Source organism: Ostrea edulis, chromosome 7 (assembly GCF_947568905.1).
Source record: "Ostrea edulis chromosome 7, xbOstEdul1.1, whole genome shotgun sequence".
NCBI classification, from domain to species: Eukaryota; Metazoa; Mollusca; class Bivalvia; order Ostreida; family Ostreidae; genus Ostrea; species Ostrea edulis.
This window is the reverse complement of record NC_079170.1, coordinates 71,379,906-71,407,439: the sequence shown is the minus strand read 5'-3', so window position 1 is coordinate 71,407,439 and position 27,534 is coordinate 71,379,906. Positions and strand designations below refer to the sequence as shown.

General features: G+C 35.4%; 1 protein-coding gene and 1 long non-coding RNA gene across 3 annotated transcripts in view; one reads left to right on the top strand and one right to left on the bottom strand.

Annotated features, from left to right (window-relative positions):
- LOC125654906 (ankyrin-2-like) overlaps positions 1–18,653 on the bottom strand; it is a 30,178-nt gene extending 11,525 nt beyond the window's left edge. The window contains exons 1-2 of the mRNA XM_048885013.2: positions 18,500–18,653; positions 1,465–2,098 (exon numbers count right to left, since the gene is read on the bottom strand). Coding sequence (XP_048740970.2) covers positions 1,465–1,870 — 406 coding nt within the window. The 5' untranslated portion in view covers positions 1,871–2,098; positions 18,500–18,653. The remainder of the gene's footprint in view (positions 1–1,464; positions 2,099–18,499) is intronic.
- A 1,379-nt stretch (positions 18,654–20,032) lies between these two features.
- Positions 20,033–26,241, top strand: LOC130048475 (uncharacterized). 2 transcript variants are annotated; one of them, XR_008797269.1, is made up of 5 exons: positions 20,033–20,795; positions 22,004–22,059; positions 24,741–24,802; positions 25,073–25,146; positions 25,341–26,241. It is a non-coding gene; the product is annotated as an uncharacterized LOC130048475 (long non-coding RNA). The 2 variants fall into 2 exon arrangements; XR_008797268.1 differs by lacking the exon at positions 20,033–20,795 and having other exon boundaries at positions 21,632–22,059.
- Positions 26,242–27,534: the final 1,293 nt, after the last annotated feature.

Sequence of the window (27,534 nt, the reverse complement as noted above, 5' to 3'; positions counted from 1 at the left end):
GTTCTGGAGAAGAAGTCAAAAATGTGTAAAGTTTACAAAAAGACGGACAGACAGACGACGGACAGTAAGTGATCAGAAAAGCTTACTTGAACCTTTAGCTCAGGTTAGCTCAAAAGTACGGAAAACTGATAATTCATGCTATTTTTATAAGTCCAAGGGCCCTAACGTAGTAAAAATTAACGCACCGAAACCAAATTCAAGCTTGATCTGTTACAGAAATGGCAAAGTAATGTACCAAATTTTATATGAAATAAATATCTACAAGAACTGAGAAAATATTGCAGTGCAGAAAACTGATCCGTAAACTGACAGACAGACAGACAAAGTACAAACCTAAAGTCCCCTTCGACTCCGTCGGTAGGGGACTAATAAAAATTTAAGATTAGGACAAGCATCTACCCTGGACATAAGCCAGAGATGGGATCAGGTACCTAAGAGGAGTAATAAGTACCCCCTGTCGACCGGCCATCCCTACCGTGAGCCCTATGTCTTGATCAGATAAATTGAGTAACCTGTAGTCAAAATTAATATGAAAGAACGGCCTAACAAATAGAATAAAATATCTCAAACACAGCATTTAACCTGTAGACAGGCTGTTTTTGTAAAATAAATTTGTGAAATGCTGAGTTAAATTACCCAGGGAAACACCATCAGGGTGTCTTCACCAACAATTTATTTGTAATACATGTAGTATGTTGACAGGAAGTTTGACAGATGGTCTACGTAAATACATGTAAGAATGCTAGGTACACAGCACTTTGTCCATGATACATTTTTGATCCTATAATAGGCTAAGTGTCAATGCCCAGTTTCTGTACCTTGGAGAAAATGTCATATTTCATTCAGTACGGCTGTAAAGCTATGCATGATATTATGCAGATGTGACCTTTATTGATTGATGATATGCCGAGATAGTAATGTTGATACATGTACCTTTGAGTTGATGATATGCTGAGTAGTGATTTTGATACTAATGTACAAACAATGATCAATCTCAAAACTCCTATAAAGAAAACAAAATTAAGATTAGGATAAAACACAGATCCCTGGACATACCAGAAGTGGGATCAGGCAGGTGCCTAGGACGAGTAAGCCAGATATTTTGATCAGATAAACGAAGCAATCCTTAGTCAAAGTTGGCGTGTGTAGAATGGTCTAACAATAGGTATGAAACATATATCAGACAGCATTTGACCCAATGATAGGTAGTACTAATATAAAACTTATACGGTACCAATTTTGATGCACCAGATGTGCATTTCGACAAATAATGTCTCTTCAGTGATGCTCAGTCGAAATGTTTGAAATCCGAAATAACATTGAAGATTTAGAGCTATTATAAGGAAAAACAGTGTACCAAAAACGTGGAGTCAAATATACTGTTGATCATGACTTACCAATATAGTATCACATGATACAGTAATTTTCTGATATTTCAAAACTGAGTACAGAATCTTGACTTACTCTCAAGGTTGTCCACCATTTCCCTGGTTGTCTTATCTTCCTCTACCTGCTTCCTCAGTTCTTCTTCGTAATGTAGGTCGTTTTGCGGGTCCATCGACTCGTGACATAGGAAATCCACCGCCTTTTCATATTTGTTTCCATTCATGAGGAAGGCATCAAGATCCACCATTGTCGATTTAATGGTGGACCAGATGGAGTTAAAGTCTGTGATGGACATGGATGGATCACATGAGTGAACACAACGATTCCGGACCAATCGAATCCTCTCTATGTTGGCCGAGAGACTCCTGTCATGGGGGTTGGGATCTTTGCCCCAGCCCTTGGAGTGAGGAGATATCTTGGCTATGTTTCTCAATAAGATATACAATAATATACATATCATCATATGTTCCGGAATAACCTCCATGCTTTGGTAAAATTAGGTCACGCTGAACAGCCGTCAGATGTGGAAGATTGAGTTTGTTTTGTTTTATGACATGAGGGAATGTGTGTGGTGGGACGTGGTGACGCAGTAAGTCACGTAGACCATCCGTACAGGGACCGAGTATGCCTCGACACGCTCTGTTTGCATTTGTTGTCTCTAGCGTCGATGCATATACACTAGCCATCACCTTCTACCAAGTCAGGCACTAATCTGTGGGCGAAATAAAAACATGAATATTGTATGAACCCTTGACCTTTGACAATATGACCTTGAAATCAATAGGGGTCATCTTCTGAACATCTACCAGTGTATCAAGTTTGATGTATATCAAGCAAAGTGTTCTCAGGATATCAAGAGGACAGTATTTTCCTATGTCCAGTTTGACCTTTGACCATGTGACCTCAAAATAAATTGGAACCATTTACTTCCGAAGATGTACCAGTGTACCAAGGTTGATGCCTGTCAAGCAAAGGGTTCTCAAGATATCGAGTGGATGGTATATTCTTATGTCCAGTTTGACCCTTGACCTTTAACTATTTAGTCAAAATCAGTGAATGTGTAAATAATTCTTGGTTACAATCTACATTTAGGCCAAATAAGTGTGTATGTTGGTTCTCATGCACTTTTACCTACACATTTTTAAGGACCGGTAGTTATGTAAAGTTGGTTTTTTTTATTCTATACGTTGAATTATTTTTTAATGATTCGGTATTCTAATATGCATAAAATACAGTGATTATCTAGTAATCAAATAAAAGTTATATGATGAATCAAAACAAATATTCCACTGTACTGTAAACAAAAACTGTTTCTGTGTTTTGGAATCTATCTAGTATTAGTGCATACTAAATGACTTCTTAAGTCAGTAAATATATACCGTTGTTGTAGTATCATGACATTCGTAAAATCTAATAGACAGCACAAAGTTCCATGGTGTCATTGGACTAATCTCGGCTGAGATTCTTTGGACTGACTCTGTCGATGAACCTTCATGTCTGGAAATCCAGTCAACTTCAGCCGGTACTAGCAATTACTGTACACCTTGGCAAGGATGCTATTTGCTTCCAATAAGTTAATATTTGTTTATTAAACTAACTTCCCATTACTATTAGTCATGCACTACTTAACATATAGATATGTAAATCCCCAAATAAAGCCAATAACTTAATTTTTCTATTAAAAAAATGTCTCCATGACGTATATCGTGATGCACTAATCACCTGAACTACTAAGACCCTGACTCAACTTTACCAAGCACAAAGTTTGTCATTGATACACTTTTGATGTTTTATTTATGAATTTTTAAAGAAATATTTTAATGGTAATGTATATTTCTTTAACTTTATAAGGAACTCATGTACCATGTACACATTTAATCAAATTGTATAAATTCTATCATTAAAAAAAACCCCAAAAAAAACACAATCACCGAAGAAACCAAAAAAAAACAAAAAAAAAAAACAACAAGATAATAAATGCCAATAACCAGGAATGAAAATACCTGACCAATATTTAATACCTGACCAATATACGCTTCATATTTTGCTTGATAGTCGACAGGGTTCATGAATTTTATATATAGCCTTCCTTGACTGCATACATAAAACTTTGAAAATAAATATGAGACAAAATTTGTGTTGCTGGAGCAAATTAGGGTTTTTAAAATTTCAGGTATTTAGTGCGTCCTGATATGCATGTACTGTCATGGATATTGCCATTTTTTAATGAAAAAGAAATACTGGTTGTGTTAATTTTGAAGTTAACTAAACGGTGAGACATGTATTGCACATAGCTATGAAAAATTAGTTCATTATACAAATAGCTTTATACTGAAGCAGACAACATTGTTGTGAAGGTGCACAATAATTGTTTGCATTAAATTGGCTGAATTTAGTTGACTTATAAAGAATTATGAAGGACTCACTGTGCCAATATTCGGCAACGGCTTTTTTTCCAAATACTCCGCCGAGCCGAATGATCCCCATGATTATCATTAGCCATATTCATGGCACTTGTGTGTAAGATACCGATTACTATATCTATATAATGTTTGATATTTAGGTGTGAGAATGAAAAAAACAAAAATGTGTTAGGGTCGACAGAAATGTGTTAGGGTTGGGAAAGTGGAAACCAACATATATATATATTGGCCTTATATTTCACATAATAGGGCAGATTTCCGGAGTTGTGTTCTGAATAAATGAAGCCTAAGGTGTTTAATATTCATGTTTAGATATATATATAGAAAAGTTCATTTGAATGCTAAATCCTTGTCTGAAAAGATGTACATATATGTATCATTTACAGTTTCATCTAGAATCTTTTCCATTAATGACATGTTTAGCATTTCAAAATATCTATTTTCATATCAATTGAAGCGCATTGGTCCTTTTCTATTCAAGTTTTCACTTAATTTTCTGTTTCAGAGTAAAATTAATTGCGATAAAAGAATCTGATAATGCAAAGAAAATATTGTATTATAAGTTTTTAATTATCCCAGAGTTTTCTTTAAGGTAAGTCCCGCGATCTCCACACACACACAAATCCACAAGAAGCCCGTCGGCCACATCACTCACCTGAATCACCTTGGCCCAGCAAAAAAGAAACTTATTAATAAATCTTCTTTATGTCAGGAAACTTCCATTTCTGACTCAGTGGTTCTAATGACACGAAGATTTTTAAAGGAGCCCTTCCTATTTTTGTGATTACCTCCCTTTTGAAGGGGACATGGCCCTTCATTTGAACAAACCTGAATTCCCTTCAGCGAAGGATATAACTTGTGCCACGTTTGATTGAAATTGGCCGAGTCGCTTGAGAGAAGAAGAAAAAGTTTACAGACAGAAAAAGTTTATCAGAATATAGTTCAATTGTGCTTTCACCTCGGGTGAGCTAAAAATATTCCTATCTACCCACCCAGCAGGTTAAAGTGTGGGTCAGCATCACCAAATCAACAACTATTTATTTAATTGAGGCCATGCATAGATTACAGAAAAGATAGATATCTCACAACAAAATGTCGCACATTTAGAGCATTGCTTTGAAATGATGATTTGTACAAACCCCTCATGGGAATTTTCAAAAGCTAGCATTTATGATATACATAGCTGCAGATCTGAAGCACTCTGGGAAATTAGGGACAGCTACCTTAAGGCCAGACAGGTACAGAAACACACCTTATAAAAACATTACGGCAGCAAAAATTTGCACAGCCAGGACATAACTATGTCATAGTATATTTACATCACCGTCTCAAAAATTAATAGGAAAGAATTCTTAATACATCTTCCCACTATACTGGTGTTCAAACATACCTTCTAATTAAACATACCTTCTAATCAAACATACCCTCTAATCAAACATACCCTCTAATCAAACATACCTTCTAATCAAACATACCCTCTAATTAAACATACCTTCTAATCAAACATACCTTCTAATCAAACATACCTAATTCTAATTAAACATACTTTCTAATCAAACATACCCTCTAATCAAACATACCTTCTAATCAAACATACCCTCTAATCAAACATTCATCAAAACCCCATATGACCCGAAAACTGACAGCTTCAAATGATTTCATTTCTTGGCGTAGCCATGTTAGGTATAGTCAATCAAATAGAACCACGTTCACTTCCATACTTGTAAAGATTTTAAAACAATAAATAAATGTCGATGTGAACAAACATCTATTCTATATCCCCATAAATATTTTAGCTGAATATTTTGGATAAAATCATTCCAGATCGTTTGAAGAATAATTGCTTAAATAGGTTTGAATATCAAATAAAATTGAATTTCACAATTTTCAGCAAATATCGGTATTACGTGTGACCGTTAAGACGAGCGAAGACACATAATATAGCTTGCAACCCGACATTATGCATTTCAAAATCCGCCTATTCATTTAACGCGGGAAATATATAACACCGTTGATGTAAACAATGCATTGTGATATCATCGATATTACCTGGGGTTTTTTTTCTTTTCTTAATTTCAAGCTAATCAACAAAGACGTCTGTGGTACTTTCCAAATTATTTATTTGTTTTATCGACGGGGTTGTCCATGAAGTGTACCGTAGTGACAGTGATATTCTATCATTTTTCAGCTGATGAAGAGCAAATCACATCACTCAAATGTGTAATCATTGGAGCGAACTCGTCACGTCGCAGCCATATTTAAGACTTCCATACTATACCAGGTTTTCAAGCCACCAACCTGATATGTTATAAGGTGAGAGCGTTAGGACAAGCAAAGCCCATTAACACATCTTGCAACAGGAACTTATAGACAATTTATCCGCCTCTTCATTTAACGCGGGAAATATAACGTGATGGATGAAAGGTGAAGGTAACCAACACATTCTCTCACCAGAGGGCGCGCTACGCAAGCTTCACTTTCACCTCTGTTATCGTCTGATAAATAGTTCGGCTAACCACATGATCTCGCACGGACAAAATAGCGTCTTTGACTCCAACAGAAAGACACGTTTCTGTTCTTTGTGTAATGTCAGATTTTCATCATTATAATCTAATAGTTTTTCTAATGTACTTTTATGTAGAGTCCATAGTTACGAAGTGAAAGAGAAATTAATACATTTGACAAGACAAAATAGTTCCATAAATATGGAGGTTACACTAACGTAATACAGCGTTTCGATACCTACCAATGTGTTTTTAACTCATAAATTTATGTTTCATTTATGAAAATGATGCAGATTTATTTTATTTTCAAAGACGTTCTGTTTTACAAAATTCTTGTAAATCAGACGATAACAGAGGTGTTGTGGAGCGTAGCGTAACGCCCTCTGGTGAGAGATTGGTAACCAACAGTGATCAATGGGGGGATGTACAAACTTCCGCTAGAGTTCGTTTGCTCACAAACCAAACTCTTCCAGTTAGGCATTATGAGGATTTCTTACGCCGAGTATACTGTGTGACGGCACTATAGAATGACGAAAATACATAACGTCAAACGTAAACAGTTCAAAACAAGAACGTGAACATCAAGTTCATTACTTTACATTATAATTTGAACAGAGTCTCCCCATTTTTAATGATATTTTGATCATTCTATGTTTGAAATAAAATCCACAGATTTATAGAGCTCTAAAGAGCTTAAAGACCAAAAAAAAAAAACACCGTACGGTTGCTCCACGGATGACTGAATGTGGGCGGAGCTTATCCATGGTCAATGTTATTTACCTGGAATTTACCTGGCCAAGAGATCAGTTGTTGTGTATATTTTTATGATATACACAGGAAATTTATCAGGTTATTACAAATTATGCTTAGTGTCTTCATTTGTGCCCAAAAAAAATAATTAAAATTTCTACCTACATGCATACCGCATTTCTATTTCCCGTAAACCTTCAAACTTGGTCATATTTATGGATTGCAAATGACAGCTTTAGCCCATTTCTAAACCTTTGCTTTTTAAAACTTCTAATTAAATTGTTATATATCGTATATAAATAATTTCCTAAATATAATATTACCCGGCGTGTCCTGGGAGTTCGCGGTGTCGTGGGTATAGTAGGTAAAATATCCATGTTTCGAGAGAATGAATAAATCCAAGTAGATCTGTGTACATGTACAACCAAATGAAGAATGGTCAAGATACCCCTTAATATGGGCTGTCTGTAGGGTTTCTGTAGCTGTAGTGTTTGCGTAATGGTGGTATCCCAAACAGAAGCTGACATGAAGTCCCCCCTCCTCTCTCTCTCTCTCTCTCTCTCTCTCTCTCTCTCTGGTTTGTGTGGACGTAGTGTTTGTGTAACGATGGCATCCCAAACAGAAGCTGACACGAAGTATACCCCCCTCCTCTCTCTCTCTCTTTAGGGTTTCTGTGGACGTAGTGTTTGTGTAACGATGGTATCCCAAACAAAAGCTGGCACATAGCTAGTCTACCTCCTTTCTCTCTCTCTCTCTCTCTCTCCCTTACTCTCAATCATTGACTAAATGAGTAATTATTGTCATACGTATGCAACACTATTGCCATGCCATATTATTTCACCTATATTATTGCTACAGTTTTACACATCTCTCTCTCTCTCTCTCTCTCTCTCTCTCTCTCTTTATAAACATAAAACCGTGATAAATTATAAATAGCTCAACAACTCTCTCTCTCTCTCTCTCTCTCTCTCTCTCTCTCTCTCTCTCTCTCTATAAATATAAAGCCGTGATAAATTATAAATAGAAATATCTCAGTAACTCTCTCTCTCTCTCTCAATATAAAGCCGTGATAAATTATAAATTGAAATATCTCAATAACTTATTTATGCTTTTTTACTGTTGTTTGATTTCTGATTGTGTAATTTATACTCCATGTGGTATCTCAAACAGAAGCATTTTTTAAACTATTGTAACAGTTTTACGCATGGGCAATATAACCATTATACATGTTGATGTGCTGCGCCAATAAAGAATTGTTCATGTTTTTATAAATATAAAGCCACAATAAATCATTAATAAAAAATATTCCAATAACTTATGTTTGTTTGGGTTTTTTTTATTATTATTGTTTGATTTCTGATTGTTTAATCTATAATACATGTATAAAGATGGAGAGAGAAAATACAATGATAAATTGCATTGTATAGGGGACGTTAGAAATTAAAATATTCTAGGTGCGAGTCAATGCTATCAAAACTCAGGTATACTGGGGCTTTCTTCGAGATCTGAAGACTGCTGGTCATCATTAGCCATGATTGTTATCAAAACATCTTTCTCAGGTAGCTGTAGACCACGGTCTCTGCAAACGTCAATCAATCTAAGCTCTATTGTTAAAAGTTTGATTGACCAGCGTCTTATCATTGATCGCGACACAGGTAAAATTTGGGGGCGTTAACTTAAAGTTGGGTCTTTAATGTCAATACTTTCAAGCTTTAACTACGAACTACTTCTTTCGTGTTATTTGCCCGCATGATAAACACTGATTCATTAAATACAAATCTGTGTATTGTAGTGCGTCACATAGGAGAGGTCTATACGTAGGTGACCTAATGAGGCCTAGAAGGGGAGTTTGGGTGGATGTAAACAGTTATATTCTGATGTCATATTAGCTACATTGTTGTTTTTTTTCTTCCTCTTTTAAACCACGAAAGAAAACACACGAAGCTATGAGAAAGCTTGTCTGGAATTTTAAAAAACTGTTATGGTACTTTCTCAAATTATTTTAATGACGGGGTTGTCCATAAAGAATACAACAGTGATGGCGACATTTTTTTCAGAAGCATTACGGGTAGTACTTATCTTTTATCAGCTGTCGGCCAAAGACAAAACTGTTGAGTTTCCGCTAATGATCCAGAAAAAAATAGGGTAGGTAGGTAAGAATTATTTTTTTCAGAATATGCAAAAAGATTGTAAACTCTAACAAGTTTAACTTAAACCTAATATGATGTAAGATGTGACCGTTGGGCCGAGCAAATCTCATAAACATCTTGTAACCTGACTTAGAGGCATTATATCGGCCTCTTCATTTAACATGGGGAACATAACGCGGTGGATGTTAACAGTTTCATTGTGACGTCATATTAGCTGCGATGCTTGTTTTTCTTCTTTCAAACCAAACAGTAACAAAACGTTCGAATCTATGAGAAAGTATGTCTTGGATTTAAAAACGTTTCTGGTACTTTCTAAACAATCTAATCAATACATTTTAATTACAGGATTGTCAATGAAGTATAATACCACAGTGACGGCGACAGTTTGCCAGAAGCATTACGGATAATACTCATCTTTTTTCAGCCGATGAAGAGCAAATCGCGCGACTTTTATGTGTAATCATTGGAGAAAGGTCGTCGCGACGCAAACTTCGCTCGCTATTAATCAATCATGACCTAATATGTCTGACGGCGTGGCCGTGTTTGAGGGCAAAGCAAAAAGTATTGGCATTAGTATCTAGATCCACAATGGACAAAACACACCCCGAAGTTAGTACCTAACGTGTTCCTATTCATTGAATGTGGGAAACTGATGTAAACAGTGGATTATGACGTCATATGATATCTAGCGTCGGTGTTTAGCAAATTCACAAACATATGTGACATGGTACAATCGCGTTAAATGTAACATATCAGAACGAGGTGAACTTGGGTACACGAGATTCAAAATGGAGAAATAAATGTCCCCAAGCTGATATTAGAATCGACACCATTGGGACCAACATTAAGTTCAATAGGCATGGTTTAATTTTTCATTAATTTTCTATATTTTCCTTTTAAATATGTATATATACGTGTTACTTATAGTGAGAGCTCCCTCACGACCCTTCGGGTCGTGAGAGGGCTTCGCCCCCTATTATTTCTATAACGATAAATGCTCTATCGAATTTCATACTTTCAATATCAGTTCTGCTTAAATTGGACTGCAAGTAAACTTTCAATCATCAGACATGTATTTCACCTATCATTGGTTGATGAGGATCATGTCCAGATATTTTATAAGAAACGGGGTGTCCGGGTAACGCTCTCGCTTCTCACCGCGTTGACCCGAATTTGATCCCCGTGATCAGCAGTGGTTGTATGTGAGAGGGTATGACGGTCGTCCGCTCGGACACGCGGGCTTCCCCCGAGTACTTCTGATTCCTAGCTCCCATATAAATGACCCCCTAGCGTCAACAACCGTGCAATAAAGGACCCATTGAAAGTAAGCTTTCGAGTTTTCATTGGTTATCCTTGGTATCTCTGTTTGTATGTATGTATATACCTAATGAACAATTTTTAATGTATTGTGTTTTTTTATTCAATGAAACATATAGCATAAAACACAATTCACAAGTTTCACACTCCTTTCTGACACTATGCTATACAAGTATCTATAATCAAATTGGTTGTCAGAGCAACACTACTATTGAATATGTTTTGACAGGAAAATGGTGTGATGATTTAAAAAAAAATTAAATCATTACCAAAATATCAACATTATTTATATAGTTTAAGTTTATTGATATATCAAAAATATTTACTTCTGAATGTACTTACACAATCTAAATGGTTCAAGGGTATGCAGACAGTCTGGGCAGACCCCTGGCACTTATGCTAATGGGATCCAACTCTCATTCAGCTAAATATTTCTTATTTGTATTTCAAAAATAGTCTGCACATCTTTTTTTCCATATATTTGACTTCTCGGCTTTCACCAGCCATCACCAACTCGGATGCGTTCACTGTTTTATTTGTGGCTTTTTAAAATAGTGCTTTCAGTTAGAACTGCAGCAGAAATCATGGATGACTGCATACAAAGAAGATAGATGAACTTGGCGAACAATATAGCCTTTTCATGATTGGGAACCTATCGCGAATCGGGAGTTTAAAATCCACATTGATGGTAACCGTAGTTACACAGTACCGTACTAAAACGCTGTCCAAAATATTTAGAATTCAAAACAAATATATAGATCATACTTCAAAGAATGATATTGAATCCAGATCATCATCAGAATTGGTTTCACAGCCAGCATCATGTTTATCAGACATTACGCGGTATTTAACAAACTCATAATTACACTGATGCCTGGAGTACATAAGGTACCAAATGACACTGCATATATGCTCGCAACATCCAACAGTATGTTCTCCACATTTCCATTGACATATTTACTGATGTGAATGAGAAACCTCACATGTTTTGTGGTGTAAATCAAATGTGGAATAGCGTTTTCTGTATGGTGCTGTATAAATGCTTTAATTTGATTCCGTTTTCCCCCAACAAATGTTTTTGAACAGCATTTATACAACCTACTGGTACTAATATATCGGATATGATAAAAGCATGAACTCTCCCCTCTCTTGGTACAACTCTGAGGCCGGTTTTACAGTTACAGAACACACATTTGTTGTTAGACTTCCCAGCAAATACAAATGGGATAGAAACAGACACTTGATTTGTTTTTTGTACAGAACTGTGGTTCATTACGCCTTTTAGACAATCTGCACCAGTTGGTTGCATATTTGGCTTTTGTCATGATTTCCTCAAGTAACTTCTTAAGCATTGTTGAAATTGTTCTATTTAACTTTCCTTTAACGTGTCTTAATGGAATTCACCATTTCTTGTATATCCTTGTCTGCTATTTGTGATACGAACTTTTGAATTGCTAACCCCGCATATGGCAGTTTCAGGTTCTTTATGTACATTATTATATTGTTGTGTTGTTGGTTTGTTTTTCCGTAAAAATAACAACATTTTTTAGCCATAACATGTTAATAAATTTTGTTATATAACAGTATACTATATGAGTCTGTGTTTGTATGAGTATGCATATATGTTTGTGTTTTGTATATGTAGATATTTATATGTATAAATTTATATATATGTATACCTATGCCTATATACATCTAATCCAGGGGGCCCCTGGCACCCTAGGTAAAGATTATAAGGGGGTCTCTGCGGAGACTTTACCCCGAAATAGTAATGCATTTTGGAATTAAAGACTGATATGAAAAAAAAAATATCCTTGTCTGTTATTCCCAAGTATGCATTTAGATTTTATAAAGTATCAGCAAACTTCCACATAAATACTATATATACAAAGTTTGACCCCACCTTTGGGTCAAAACCCTTACTCTGGGGAAAATCAAATTTACAATTTTGGTAAAAGACTACCTCCTCTATCCATTTAGTTTCAAGTTAGTATGAAAAGCACTAAAGAAAATGTTATTTAAGTGGTTTACACATAAACACTATATAACAAGTTTGGCCCCGCCCTGGGGTCACAACCCCTACCCCAGGAATCATGAAATTTACAATTTTGGTAGAGGCCCTCCTGTTCTAGATCACTATGCATTTAGTTTTTCTTACATGTGTGTGGTTCTTAAGAAGAATATTTTTGAAAATTTGTTATTTGGAACAAAGGGAGCATAAATTGTAAATTTCAGGATTCCTGCACCCCTGGGGCCTTAGGGTCAAGGCAAAAACTGTCCCAAAATATGTTTCATGCCAAATTTGAAAAGAATTGGAATGATAGTTATCAAGAAGAAGTTAAAAATGTGTATTGTTCACACATTTAATAACTGACCATTTTGGCCCCACCTTAATACCAAAGCCCCTAGCCCTGGGATTATCGAATTTATAATTTTGGTAAAAGACTACCTGTTCTTTATAAATATCTATTTACTTTCAATTTAGTATCAAAAGCACTAAAGAAGATGCTGTTTAAGTGTTTTACACATAAACACTATATAACAAATTTGGTCCCACCCTAGGGGTCATAATCCCTACCCAGGAGATCATGAAATTTACAATTTTGATAGAAACCTACCTGCTCTACATCAGTATGCATTTAATTCTTCTTATATGTGTGTGGTTGAGAAGATTTTTGAAAAAAAATTATTTTGGGGAAGTTTTTGCCCTGCTCCGAAGACCCCAGGGGTGCAGGAATATTGAAATTTACAATTAATAGTCCCTTTGTTCCAAATATGTTTCATGCCAAATTTGAAAAGAATTGGAAAGATGGTTATCAAGAAGAAGTTAAAAATGTCTATTGTTCACACATTAATAACTGACAATTTTGGCCCCGCCCTGATACCAAAACCGCTACCCCTGGAATAATCAATTTACAATTCTGGTAAAGGACTACCTGTTCTTCTTAAACATCTGTTTACTTTCAATTTAGAATCAATAGCATTAAAGAAGATGCAAGTTAAGAGTCTTACACATAAACACTATATAACAAGTTTGACACCGCCCTGGGGTCACAACTCCTACTCTGGGGATCATGAAATTTACCATTTTTGCAGAGGTCTTCCTGCTCTACATCACCATGCATATAGTTTTTCTTATATGTGTGGTTCTTGAGAAGATTTTGGGGAATTCGTCAATTTTGGGCAGTTTTTGCCCCGCCACTAGGGCCCCAGGGGTGCTGGAGTCCCGTGATTTTCAATTTATATCGCCCTTGTCCCAATGATATATTGCTTTATATTAAATTTGAAAAGAATCGGACTGGTAGATATTAAGAAGTTAGAAATGTTCAATTGTTAACGCACGGCGCACAACGGACGACGACGGACGAACACCAATTGCAATCTAAAGGTCACCTGAGTTTACTCAGGTGACCTAACAAATTGAAACCTGTCATAATCTATAGCACCATGCACGTATAACAGTTAAAGAATAAGTGACTATGAATAACATGACAAATGATATCTTAACCTAAGGATAACCCATAAAAGTTGAAATTAGTTTATTTCCAATGGGGTCCTTATATTTATACAATATATATGATCAACAGACAAAAAGAATAACCATTACATTACTAACAGTTGGAATGTTGGCAGGTTTTGATTAATAGTTGCATAATGCAGTGAAAAATGACAAGCTCCAGACATATTTTATACTAGAATACTAAAGTGATAAAAAAAAATACTAGTTGTAAAAAAAAATACTAGGAAGTATTAAACAAAATTGGACATGTTATCTGGTTATGCCCCTTGCCTTGCCGTCTAATAAGGACTTTACAGCTTTTTTAAAACTTTGCTTAGTTGACAACTCTTTTGCACCTAATGGTAAGTTATTCCAATCCTTGATAGCATTGTAAAAAAAAAAACCAAGAAGATTATTTGCCTTTTATCTTATATAGGTATGCTAAAAATTTTGTTTGTAGCACTTCTATTAGTGTTATTGTTTAGATCAAGTTGATCATAGAGATAATGTGGGGCTTTACCATGAAATAAAACTTTGTTTTGGTTTACTTGCAATTTTTGTTAAAGTTGTTTGCCATTACCACAATACCAAGAAGAACATGCATAATTAAAATAGCATTGTATTAATGCAGAATATAAGATCTTTATTGGCTGTAAATTTAGGCAAGATGCATTTCTGTAAAAAAAAAAAATGAAGTCTAGCATTTACCTTTTGAATGATGCTTGAAACAATATTTTCACATGATAGAAATTTATCTATACACCTAAATATTTAACACTATCAGATGCTTTGATTTCATGACCATTACATAGAATTTTAAAACTCGTAACACTTTTCAATTTTTGGGGTGGTCCAAATAAAATTGTTTCGGTTTTTCCAAGGTGAAAAGACATTATATATATATATATATATATATATATATATATATATATATATATATATATATATATATATCCAATATAGCAATTATTGTTTGGCATTCAATACGTCCTTATTATGTTAGAACATCAATAGAAATCACTACAATCATGAATTTATATTGCCCTCTCTCTCTCTCTCTCTCTCTCTCTCTCTCTCTCTCTCTCTCATATTCTAGTCTTGACATTGCGGCTTTTTTCTCTTTTTTAAAACGGGGGGGGGGGGGTGACAATAAGAAAACCTTGAAGATTAGTATATTATTTATATATCATCTTGAGACCTCTAAACAATGTTAAAACATTATTCCAAATTAACATAAGTTCGAATTCATATAGATCTTTATGTTGCGATATTAGAATTTCTAGAATGGGCTTTAAATTGTCTGACCTTGAAAAATATTTTAACTTGAAAAAGATAATACAGTATCTTTTTCCTTAGACTTCTCTCCCATTCACCTCTTGGATTGTTGATTTTAATGTGAGATCTGTGTCTTTTGATTGACTTTGTTGTTTAATCGTGTTCTTCTAGCAATCATATTATTTTTCGTTGCCAGCACTATTTACCATATCTGAAGCATCAATGGTACGGACTACCAACTATTGTTTTGAACTTAATCACTCCATATCATTATCTCCCCACTATTTTATTTCATAATCACATTGTTTTAGAAGTTTTCCCTCTAAATTTATCTGATTTCTGTAATTTCAAGAATAATTCTATTTTCATCCCGACCCGACCATGGTACAAACTTTCTACACCATCTGACGTCAGTAAACACGCTTTACAACAAAACCACCATTTTTATCACCTAGTACAACAGTGTATTATTCTTGTTACCAATGTAGTTTATTGATACTTGTCGTTTTTCGTGGTGTGTTATTTGTTTATGTAATATATGTCTCTTGATAAAGACGCGGGTTGCGTAAAAAATTTGAGTTTTAAATACCAACAGTGTCGTGGCCTTCTCAGTGCTTTTATATATATATATATATATAGAGAGAGAGAGAGAGAGAGAGAGAGAGAGAGAGAGAGAGAGAGAGAAACTTAGTCCCTATATGGGCAACCTAACCCTGGAAGCCATGGTTTTTACAAACTTGAATTTGCACTATCTCAGAAAGCTTTCATGTAAAAGAACTTCTTTGGCGCAATGGTTCTTTAATTCTAAACATGTTCTCTATATATTTCTATTTAAAACTTTGATCCCCTATTGTGGCCCCGGGCAACCTACCACAGGAGCCATGATTTGAACAAACTTAAATCTGCACTATGTCAGGAAGCTTTCATGTAGTAAATGTCAGGTTTTCTGATCCAATGTTTCTTGACAAGATTTTTGAAGATTTTTTTTTCTATTTATTACCATGTAAAACTTTGATCCCCTATTATGACCCCAACTTCCACTTGGGGGGGGGGGGGGGGCATGACTTGAACAAACTTTGATTCCCTATTGTGGCCCCAACCTACCACAGGACCCATGATTTGAACACACTCAAATTTGCACTTTGTCAGGAAGCTTTCATGAAAGGCGAAGATAACGAACAGTGATGAATCTCATAACACCACAGAGTCGTCCACTTCTGCTTCATACTTAGATATTTTATTGAAAGTAGACATTAACGGCAAACTGACAACACAACTGTATGACAAACGGGATGATTTCATCTTCTCCATCGTCAACTTCCCATATTTATGTAGCAATATTCCATTATCACCTGCATATGGTTTTTATATATCTCAGCTGATTCGATATGCAAGAGCTTGTTCAGCGTTTAGTCAGTTTTTAAATCGAGGTAAGCTACTGACAAACAAGTTGATGGCACAGGGTTTCAACAGTCTCGATTGAAGTCAGCATTTCGCAAATTCTATGGTCGTTATAACGATCTAGTGCGTCAGTACAACCTTGATTGGGTCAAATGCTGTCTGACGTGCTTCATACCGATTGTTAAGCCGTTCTTGGCACACTGATTGTGACTGCGGATAACTCCGTTTACCTGATCAGGATATAGGGCTCACGACAGGTGTGACCGGTTAACTGGGGATGCTTACTCCTCCTAGGCACCTGATCCCACCTCTGGTGTGTCCAGGGGTCCGTGTTTGCCCAACTATCTATTTTGTATTGCTTATAGGAGTTATGAGATTGATCACTGTTCGTTATCTTCACCTTGCATAAGCAATACGAAATAGATACTCGGGCAAACACGGACTCCTGGACACTAATAAAATACATTATTATGATTAAAATCCAAATTTTGGGAATTTGTATACAAGAGTATACAAGAGATAAAACAATTTTATCTTAAAATTCTACATCATTAATCGATTAAGCGAAGTGAAATGTTTGTAGAAGAATTTATAAAGCGTTTTACAAGAATTTCGAAATGTCGGCATTGACAGATGTGCTAGCGAGCAATGCCACCTATAGCTAGAGAATGGAAAGAACACATGTACTTTATATGCCCCCCCCCCCCCCCCCCCCCCCCCCCCCCCCCCATCTGATGGTAAAACGTCATTAACGCACATTTACGTGTAAATTTACACATAATATTATGTGTATACTTACAACAGGATATAACAACGACAATTCGTGATCTTATTAAGTCAGCATTAAGTTACACATCTTGTGTTTGATATATTGTTTTTTAGGACTTCTAGCAGTTTATGTCTATTCTAAATACTTGTATCTGAATATTTAGATTAATGATAACACAACCTTTTAATTCCATTCAAGCAGAAATTGTCAGTTAGTCTTTTGGCTATTTCATATCTGTTAATTCCTCATACTATGGATCGTAAACTTCACCTTAGTTTTTATTAGTTCTGTTTCAATCTTTCTTTTCCGCTGTATCTCTTCGGGTTCAACACTAATCCGCATGATATCGGTAAATATACGAACTTTCACATAAATTCATCCCAAACGAGCCAAACCATTAAATACACACTGGACTCGTTCGCTTTAAAACTTGATGTGATACATAAATACATACAGTCATATATTATACCCGAAGTAGAACTAAATTAAAAATAAAAGCAAGTTCGATTTAAGAAGGCTATCTTTGGGGAAAATTGTTGAAAGATTTATTTTATCTTTTACAATGTTGTTTTCGGGAGGGAAGGGGGGGGGAGCTTTTATCAATATGAAATTTGAAAATTCAAGTTTTTTTCAGTATGATTAAAAAAAATATATTTTCTCTATTAATATTTTTCATGGTAAGTTAATGATTTTAAGATACATATTTATTACTATGAAGTATATGAAACGGTGGATTTTGTGAATGACTTCCCGCTCTCTGTGTGTAATTTCTGCTTTCTTTGTTCATGATGAACTTTTTATTTTACAAAATGCTGACCTCATAACATTAATGCATATAATGTTTTCCGTTCCGTCTCATTTTCCGTTCCACGTTTTAGCAACACCCCCACACAGGAGGGTACGTAAAACCGTGTCTGAATAAGAATCAAACTTAACTTCTGTGGAAACGAGGGTGTTATCTATATTCGGGTTTTCCTATCCCCCTAACCGAAAGTAAAATTGTATATATACATTGATATATTTACCTGATTGTGTGTTCATTGATAACTGCATATCCTTTTGCCATAAACAGTCAGTTCCCTGCGTTCTTCATAAAGTTCTGATCGTCAAGAAACTTAAGGTATTTTAGGTTGAACCACCCCTGTCGTTGTCATGTAAATGTTACGCATTCGGGTTTTTCCACGGGTGGGTGGTATGATGAGTGTTAAATGTAGTACGGCCGAAACCCGAAAGTCCCGGATAGCGATTTTTTGAGATTTCTCTCTTAATGACACATAATTTGCAGAAGTTACTGTTCGTCACCTAGGTACATAAACTTTTCTGAAAATTCTTCTACAAACGTACCAGAGTTTTCACCTGGGCAGGGTCTATAAGCCCGTGAACTGATACAATCGGAAGTTCCGTGAACTCAAACACACACAAATTGCATACGTCATACAATTTACTTTCGTTTTTACTAAAGGCCTAGTATTAACTCGTACCCGAGATGCATATTAAAAAAATTTTGTAAGTGGAGGTACAGAATCAACACTAATAAGGATTTGATTGAGTTCACAGGGTTCTAATTAGGATGTGATTGAGTTCATGGGCTTCTAATTAGGATATGGTCCACTTCACGGGCCTGTCTCTAACACTAAATAAGATGTGATTGAGTTCACGGGCCTGATTCTAACACTAATTAAATGTGATTGAGTTCACGGGCCTAATTCTAACACTAAGGAAAATGTGATTGAGTTCACGGGCCTGATTCTAAAACTAATCAGGATATGATCCAGTTCACGGGCCTGATTCTAACACTAATTAAAATGTGATCCAGTTTACGGGTCTGATTTTAACACTAACTAGCATGTGATTGAGTTCACGGGCCTGATTCTAACACTAATTAGCATGTGACTGAGTTCACAGGCCTGCTTCTAACACTAATTAGGATATGATCCAGTTCACGTGCCTGATTCTAACACTAATCAAGATGTGATCCAGTTCACGGGCCTGATTCTAACACTAACTAGCACGTGGTTGACTTCACGGGCCTGATTCTAACACTAATTAAATGTGATTGAGTTCACGGGCCTAATTCTAACACTAAGTAAAATGTGATTGAGTTCACGGGCCTGATTCTAACACTAATTAGCATGTGATTGAGTTCACGGGCCTGATTCTAATACTAATTAGCATGTGATTGAGTTCACGGGCCTGCTTCTAACACTAATTAGGATATGATCCAGTTCACGGGCCTGATTCTAACATTAATTAAAATGTGATCCAGTTCACGGGCCTGATTCTAACACTAATTAGCATGTGATTGAGTTCACGAGCCTGCTTCTAACACTAATTAGGATATGATCCAGTTCACGGGCCTGATTCTAACACTAATCAAAATGTGATCCAGTTCACGGGCCTGATTCTAACACTAACTAGCACGTGGTTGACTTCACGGGCCTGATTCTAACACTAATTAAATGTGATTGAGTTCACGGGCCTAATTCTAACACTAAGTAAAATGTGATTGAGTTCACGGGCCTGATTCTAAAACTAATCAGGATATGATCCAGTTCACGGGCTTGATTCTAACACTAATTAAAATGTGATCCAGTTCACGGGCCTGATTCTAACACTAACTAGCATGTGATTGAGTTCACGGGCCTGATTCTAACACTAATTAAATGTGATTGAGTTCACGGGCCTAATTATAACACTAAGTAAAATGTGATTGAGTTCACGGGCCTGATTCTAACACTAATTAGGATATGCTCCAGTTCAGGGGGCTGACTCTAACACTAATTAGGATGTGATTAAGATCACAGGCCTCTAATTAGAATTATAGCATTATTATTTATTTCCACAAATCACATTTTCATACAACTCTTTATAGTGAAATGTTACACACATCTATTTTGATTTAAATCGTATCATTGATTATTCATCTATAACTTAGACTTTTGAAATAGTTTATTATACCCCCCGCAACAAGTTGTGGGGGGGGGTATACTGGAATCGGGTTGTCCGTCTGTCTGTCCGTCCGTCCGTCTGTCCGTCCGTCTGTAGACGCAATGGTTTCCGGGCTCTAAAGCATTATCCTTTCCACCTACCGTTACCATATCATATATATGAACTACCCATGGGATGAAGATGTTCCCTATCGATTTTGGGGTCAAAAGGTCAAAGGTCACGCGCACTGGACATCAAAGTAGCAATATGGTTTCCATTTAAATTCTTTAACGGCTTTTTTCATCGCATGGAGATGCTGTGTTCCTAGATACCTTTTGGATCATAATATTGAAGTTTTACCTATATATTTCCAACACCCTTTAGGAGATTGGGGTAAGCGGGGGGTATTCTTAGTGAGCATTGCTCACAGTACCTCTTGTTTTAACAGTTTTTTGTGTTTTTTTTACAATAACTATCGGAAAAGACTAACAAAATTTATGTTCCTATCATGCATAAATCTAAATAAATCATTGATTTTGCAAAATCTGATGACATCATAGGAGGGTGGAATTACTTTAAGTTATGTTTAGTGCTGTGTGTATATAAACATGCACTCATATAATTATATCTTCCCTCTTCCAGGGGGAGACATATTGTATTTGTACTTTCTGTCCGTCCTTCCTTCTGTCACAAAATCTTGTGAACGCTTCTCCACCTATATGGCTTATCAGATAGACTTGAAACTTTGTACAATGCTTCATTGTCATTTACAGATGTGAATATTGTTGGGACGGGAGGATCCAATTGTTTTCCTAAGAGTTATAGTGGATCTAAGAGGGGTGGAAGATGTAAAATAGCTTATGAACTCTTCTCCTCCCATATGGCTTATTGGATAGACTTGAAACTTTGTACAATGCTTAATTGTCATTTGTAGATGTGCATATTGTCGGAATGGGAGGATCCAAAGTTTTTCCTAAAAGATATAGTGGATCTAAAAGGGGTGGAGGATGTTAAAATACCTTGTGAACACTTCTCCTATATGGCTTATCTGATAGACTTGAGAATTTGTACAATGCTTCAATGCCATTTGTAGATGTGTAAGTTGTAGGGACAGGAGGATCCAATTGCTATCCTTAAAGTTAAAGTGGATCTGAGGGGTGTAGGGTATAAAATAGTTTGTGAACGCTTCTCCTCCTATACGGCTTATCAGAGTTCATGTCTATCTTCCTGCCCATGCATTCTCCTTCATACTATTCAATACATTAAGGGGGATGTTTCCTATATTTTACGAATTAATTGGTTGATTGACAACAAACTTGGTACACTTGTACAGCATATATAAGGAGTAGATGACCCCTATTGATTCTTAGGTCACATGGTCAGTCCACTCTTGACATAGGAAGGTATTGTCTGCTCAATATTTTGAATTGGTGATACTACTATCAATTAAATGAGGCACGGGTATAACCCTTTCAATTTTGCAACTTGGGGGCATATGTGTTTTAGAAACATCTCTTGTGTTGTATTATATGAATTAGAGGTTTTAGTGTGCTCAGTTTAGAGAATAGCATAAAAGTATTTGATAATTAAATATCTTGCAGATTGGCAGTTTACTCCATGCACCGACAGGAATGATAAACTGTGATATTCGTAAATGGTGAGCATTTATATTTTTAGCTCACTTGAGCCAAAGGCTCAAGTGAGCTTTTCTGATCAAAATTTGCCCGTTGTCTGTCGTCGTCGGCATCATAAACGTTTTACATTTTCGACTTCTTCTCAAGAACCGCTGGACCAATTTCAACCAAACTTCCCACAAAGCATCCTTGAGTAAAGGGCTTTCAAGTTTGTTCAAAAGAAGGGTCATGTCCCTTTCAAAGGGGAGATAATCACAAAAATGCAAATATAGAGTGGGGTCATTCAAAAATCTTCTAATCAAGAGCCACTTGGCCAGAAAAGCTGAAATTTACATGACAGCTTACTGGCATAGTACAAATTCAAGTTTATTAAAATCATGGCCCCTGGGGGTTGGATGGGGCCACAATAGGGGATCAAAGTTTTACATACAAATATATAAGGAAAATGTTTAAAAATCTTCTCAAGAACCACTGATCCAGAAAAACTGATATTTACATGAAAGCTTTCTGACATAATGCAGATTCAAGTTTGTTCAAATCATGGCCCCCGGGTGTTGGATGGGGCCACAATAGGGGATCAAAGTTTTACATACAAATATATAAGGAAAATGTTTAAAAATCTTTTTCTCAAGAACCACTGAGCCAGAAAAGCTGATATTGACATGAAAGCTTCCTGACATATTTCAGATTTCAGTTTGTGAAAATCATGGCTCCCAGAGGTAGGATGGGGTCACATGGGGGATCAAAGTTTTGCATACAAATATATAGGAAAAATCTTTAAATACATATGTATGAGCCAAAGTGACTCAGGTGAGCGATGTGGCCCTTGGGCCTCTTGTTTGTATGTGGTGTGGTAGACAATTTTTAGTTCATCCTAGCTCCTAATTATTCAAATCCATTGTTATTAAATTTGGACCGTTGTATGCTTTACAAAAACTTGAAAAATGAAAGAATATGTTTTGGAGGGATGTAAGTAAATCCTGGAAATGGTTAATATGTCTTTTTGAGAAAAAAAAATCTTCTGAACGTATGGTTAATAGTGTTTTATGGTACAATGAAAACATAAAGGTAAATAGAAAAACTTTATATCTGAAAGAATGGTGTGAAAATAATGTATATACAGTTAACTCAATGTTAGATGAGAATGGAGATATCATGAATTATAATCAATTCATGGAAATGTATAAAGTAAAATCTCATTTTTTGGAATTTTTTGGTTTAAGACAAGCATTGAAGAAAGCAATGAGAGATAATGGAATAAACCAGTTTATAAAAGTTCAAGAACCTACTATTCCCATACATATAGCCCCTTTCATATATTTTAAAAGAAACAAGAAAAAACTGTACCAAATTTTTAATCATAGTGAAGAAAAACCTACAGGTCAAAAGAAGTGGGATATACAATTTGATATCTCTCAAGAAGAGTGGAATACAATTAATAAAAATGTTTTTACTATTACAAAGGATACAAAATTACAGTGGCTACAATATCGTATAAATCAAAAAATTTTAGTCACAAATTTATTTTTGTTCAAAATAAAGAAAATAGACAACGATTTATGTTCGTTTTGTGTAAAAGAAAGGGAATCAATAGAGCATGTTTTGTATGACTGTGAAAATGTTGTTTTATTTTGCAAGAATGTGCAGTCATGGTTTAGGGATTTTTTTCCAGTAAATATTGTTGTTGATAAAAAAAACCTTTTTGCTGGGTAGCTCAGAAAATGAAATGATCAATTTGATTAATTATTATTTAAAGTACTTTGTGTATGGTTGCAAATGTAGAGGCAATCCGCCTTTGTTAAATAACTTTATTACCACTTGGACAGATGTGTACAAAGTAGAAAGGCAGTTAGCATGTAAAAATGATTATGTAGATGTTTTTGAGAAGAAATGGAATACATTTCATAAATTAAAAGATTTATAGATTTTAGATCATCCAGAATATATAATATGTAATTGTATATATTAATTAGCCTATGTATATCATCGGAAGTTATTATCAATGTCATAACAGTACATTTGTTATACATTTAAAACCTTTAGTTTGTGACAACCTATTAGATTAATATTATTTTGTATAGTGTACATATGATAAGCCAGAGTAATTTCATTCCTTTCTAATTCTCTTCCTTTTTTCCTATCTTTGAATGAATGCCTATTAGAGTGGATGTGTGAGTAAATGGTAGATAAAATACCCTGTACCCCCTAGTCAGGTGGGTTTGTAAGGGCATGATGTTAAAACCCTGACTGTCATAATGTGAATAAATGTTGTATGAACCTAAAAAAAAAAAAAATCCATTGGCCAGGGGTTGTGGGGAAAACATGATATACATCTACATCCTTACTTCTGAAAACAATGTCCACTTCAAAACCATGTATGAACAAGACAACAGTATTTTTCCAGTGAGGAAGAAGACCATGAAAGACACCACCAGTTTATAAAAAAAATCCGTTCAATAAATATATTAAACTTTACTGCTTTGGGGAAAGTATATTGATATATTGGTAAGAAAGTAATTTTCTAAAGAATCAGCAGCTCACATTTTGATTACTTTGATATGATAGGAATTAGTCAATATATATTTTGGGTATGGATCCAAAATACACATCTTTATGAAGTTGAATGAACATGTTTGCTCAATTTTTACACAAGTAGTGCATCACATAACATATTAAAGCTTTCTAATCCGACTTTTATTTTTAGGAACTGGGACACGTTCTAAATATACTCAGGGACAGAATGATGTGCAGCAAGGCTCGTCATGGGTAGAGATACTCCCATTTAATATTGATACTTTTCATATCCAAGCATGTATATGGCTAGGTTGTATAATGTTTGTTATAATTATCTAAATTATGTCCTTCCTTCCATCTATTGTTCTGTGTGTTGATTTCTCACCACTCTGCAAGAAAGGGCATTCATGTCTATTTCATAGACGATCCTACATGTAGTTGCAATTGAATCATAAATTATTCCCAAAGAGTTCATGATTTCATCATGTTTTGAATATAATATTTTTTCAATATCTATTTTAGATTTTACCAAATACAGAACACTGCAAGGCTTGCAAAATGAAGACCTCAGTAAAAAAAATTCTAAATTATCCACTGTAAGGCTACTTACCAGTAATTCATATCTAGAACTTAAACATATCATCCTTGAAACAATAAAAACTAATTTAATATAGTATATTTATGTATGTTATGCTTTTTCAACCTTTAAATTTTTTAAAGACAGTATAGTTTATTATGATTGCACAATATTTAAAGTTTAAATTTTCATAGAATTTTGTTTGCTATCCAGAATGGCAGCTCACTACCTGCCCCTAGTGATGTTAAAAGAGGCCGTTGTTCTCATTTGTTCCAAAACAGGAATGGCATATGAGGAGGCCAACAGAAGATGCACCTCCACTGACCTCCACTGAGTGTGCACTCACAAAACGAATAAATTATTATTATTTCTTTTGTTTGTAATTGTATATTGTCAACAAGGTCAAAGGCACTTGATCCGATGCCAAACTTTTGCATTTCTTTTGCTTTGTGGTAAATTTTCTTCAGCAACATTAACATTGTTTAAATTGTTTTCTTTGGAGAGTATACATGTACACATGGATCATTTGTATATTAGAATTATAGCATTGTTTAATTCAACTCATTCTTATCCTAGAGAGGTTATTATATACTGCAGGCAACGACTTGTAAAGGGTATACTGTTTTAACTCACGTGCAAGGCAAGGCAGTATTATGAAACTCTGTAGTTGATAAGGACATATATCACATATCGATATGCATATTTACAGGAAACTCTGATGTATTTTAAATCTGAACGTTAATTTAAAAGTGGGGAGAAATAGCATTGGATGAAAAAAGACACATATGAAGAAAATTATTCCATACGTAAATACTTTTTAGCTCACCTGAGCTGAAAGCTCAAGTGAGCTTTTCTGATCGCCTGTTGTTCATTGTCTGTCCGTGATTAAACATTTTATATTTTCTCCAGAAGCAATGGGCCAATAATAACCAAACTTAGCCAAAAGTATCCTTGGGTAAAGGGCTTTCGAGTTTGTTCAAATGAAGGGCCATGCCCTCTTCAAAGGGGAGATGACCACAAAAATAGGGTGGGTCATTTAATTTTTTTTATCAAGAACCACTGGGCCAGAAGAGCTAAAATGTACATGAAAGCTTCTTGACATAGTACAGATTCAAGTTTATTGAAAGCATGGCCTCCAGGGGTTGTATGGGGCCACAATAGAGAATCAAAGTTTTACATACAATTATTCAGGAAAAATCTTTCAATATGAGCCAAGGTGGCTCAGGTGAGCGATGTGGCCCATGGGCCTCTTGTTCAACATATAGAATAAATACATGTAGTTATGTTGTATTTCCCATGGAACATTGAAACGTTTAATGCGTTTACCAATTAATCACTGAAAGAAAGATAAAATTGTTGTTTCATATGTTTTATGAAAACTTAAATTTTTTTTCATTTCTTTTCATGAAAGACCCCTTAATTACCCAGTAATATATAATCAATTCTTAACAGATTATGTAAATTTGATTTATATTAAGGATGTTTGATCTGATTACCCATCATTATCAATCTGTCTAATATAGCCATCATGTGTTACTATTGCTACGCAATCTTGGAGCATGAGGTAGAATGCGAGCCAGCTCTTTCATAAGTACATGCATCTGGAAAATATATTTCAATGTCAAAGGTTACAACAATGTGATAATGTAATCATTGTATGTCTAAGGTCTTGATAATAAAACTGTTATCTGTTCAACTTTTTCTTCTTAATTAAAATCAAGACTAAGTACCAGAGGAAATTGTGGAAAAAAATGTCTGTCAAATACGTCAAGCTCTTACATGTAGTAGTTGCAGATTCAACTATTTATAGAGATACTGAGTTATGATGCACACAAAAATGGGTCTGGCACAAAAATGTTGATTTAGCTCAAGATGACTGGTAAAGTCTATAACACAGAGAGACCGGGTATTTATTCAATTGTGATTGATTGATTGAATATTGTTAAACGTCCCTCTCGAGAATATTTCACTCACATTGAGACGTCACCACTGCCGGTGAAGGGCTGTAAAATTTAGGCCTATGCTCAGCGCTTATAGCCATTGAGCAGGGAGGGATCTTTATTGTCCCACACCTGCTGTGACACAGGACCTCTGTTTTTGCGGTCTCATCCGAAGGACCGCCCCATTTAATCGCCTCTTACGACAAGCAAGGGGGTACTGAGGATCTATTCTAACCCGAATCCCCACGAGACTATTCAATTGTGCCTGATGATTAAACTAATAATAAACATGTATGGAAAATTTATTATCAGTGAAATACGATACTGTTGTACAGAGACAAAGTTGCATTTTATAGGTTAAGACTGTGTAAGGCTCTACAGGGACTAGGTTAGGATCTACAGGGACTGGGTTATACTCTACAGGGACTAGGTTATGCTCTACAGGGACTAGGTTATGCTCTACAGGG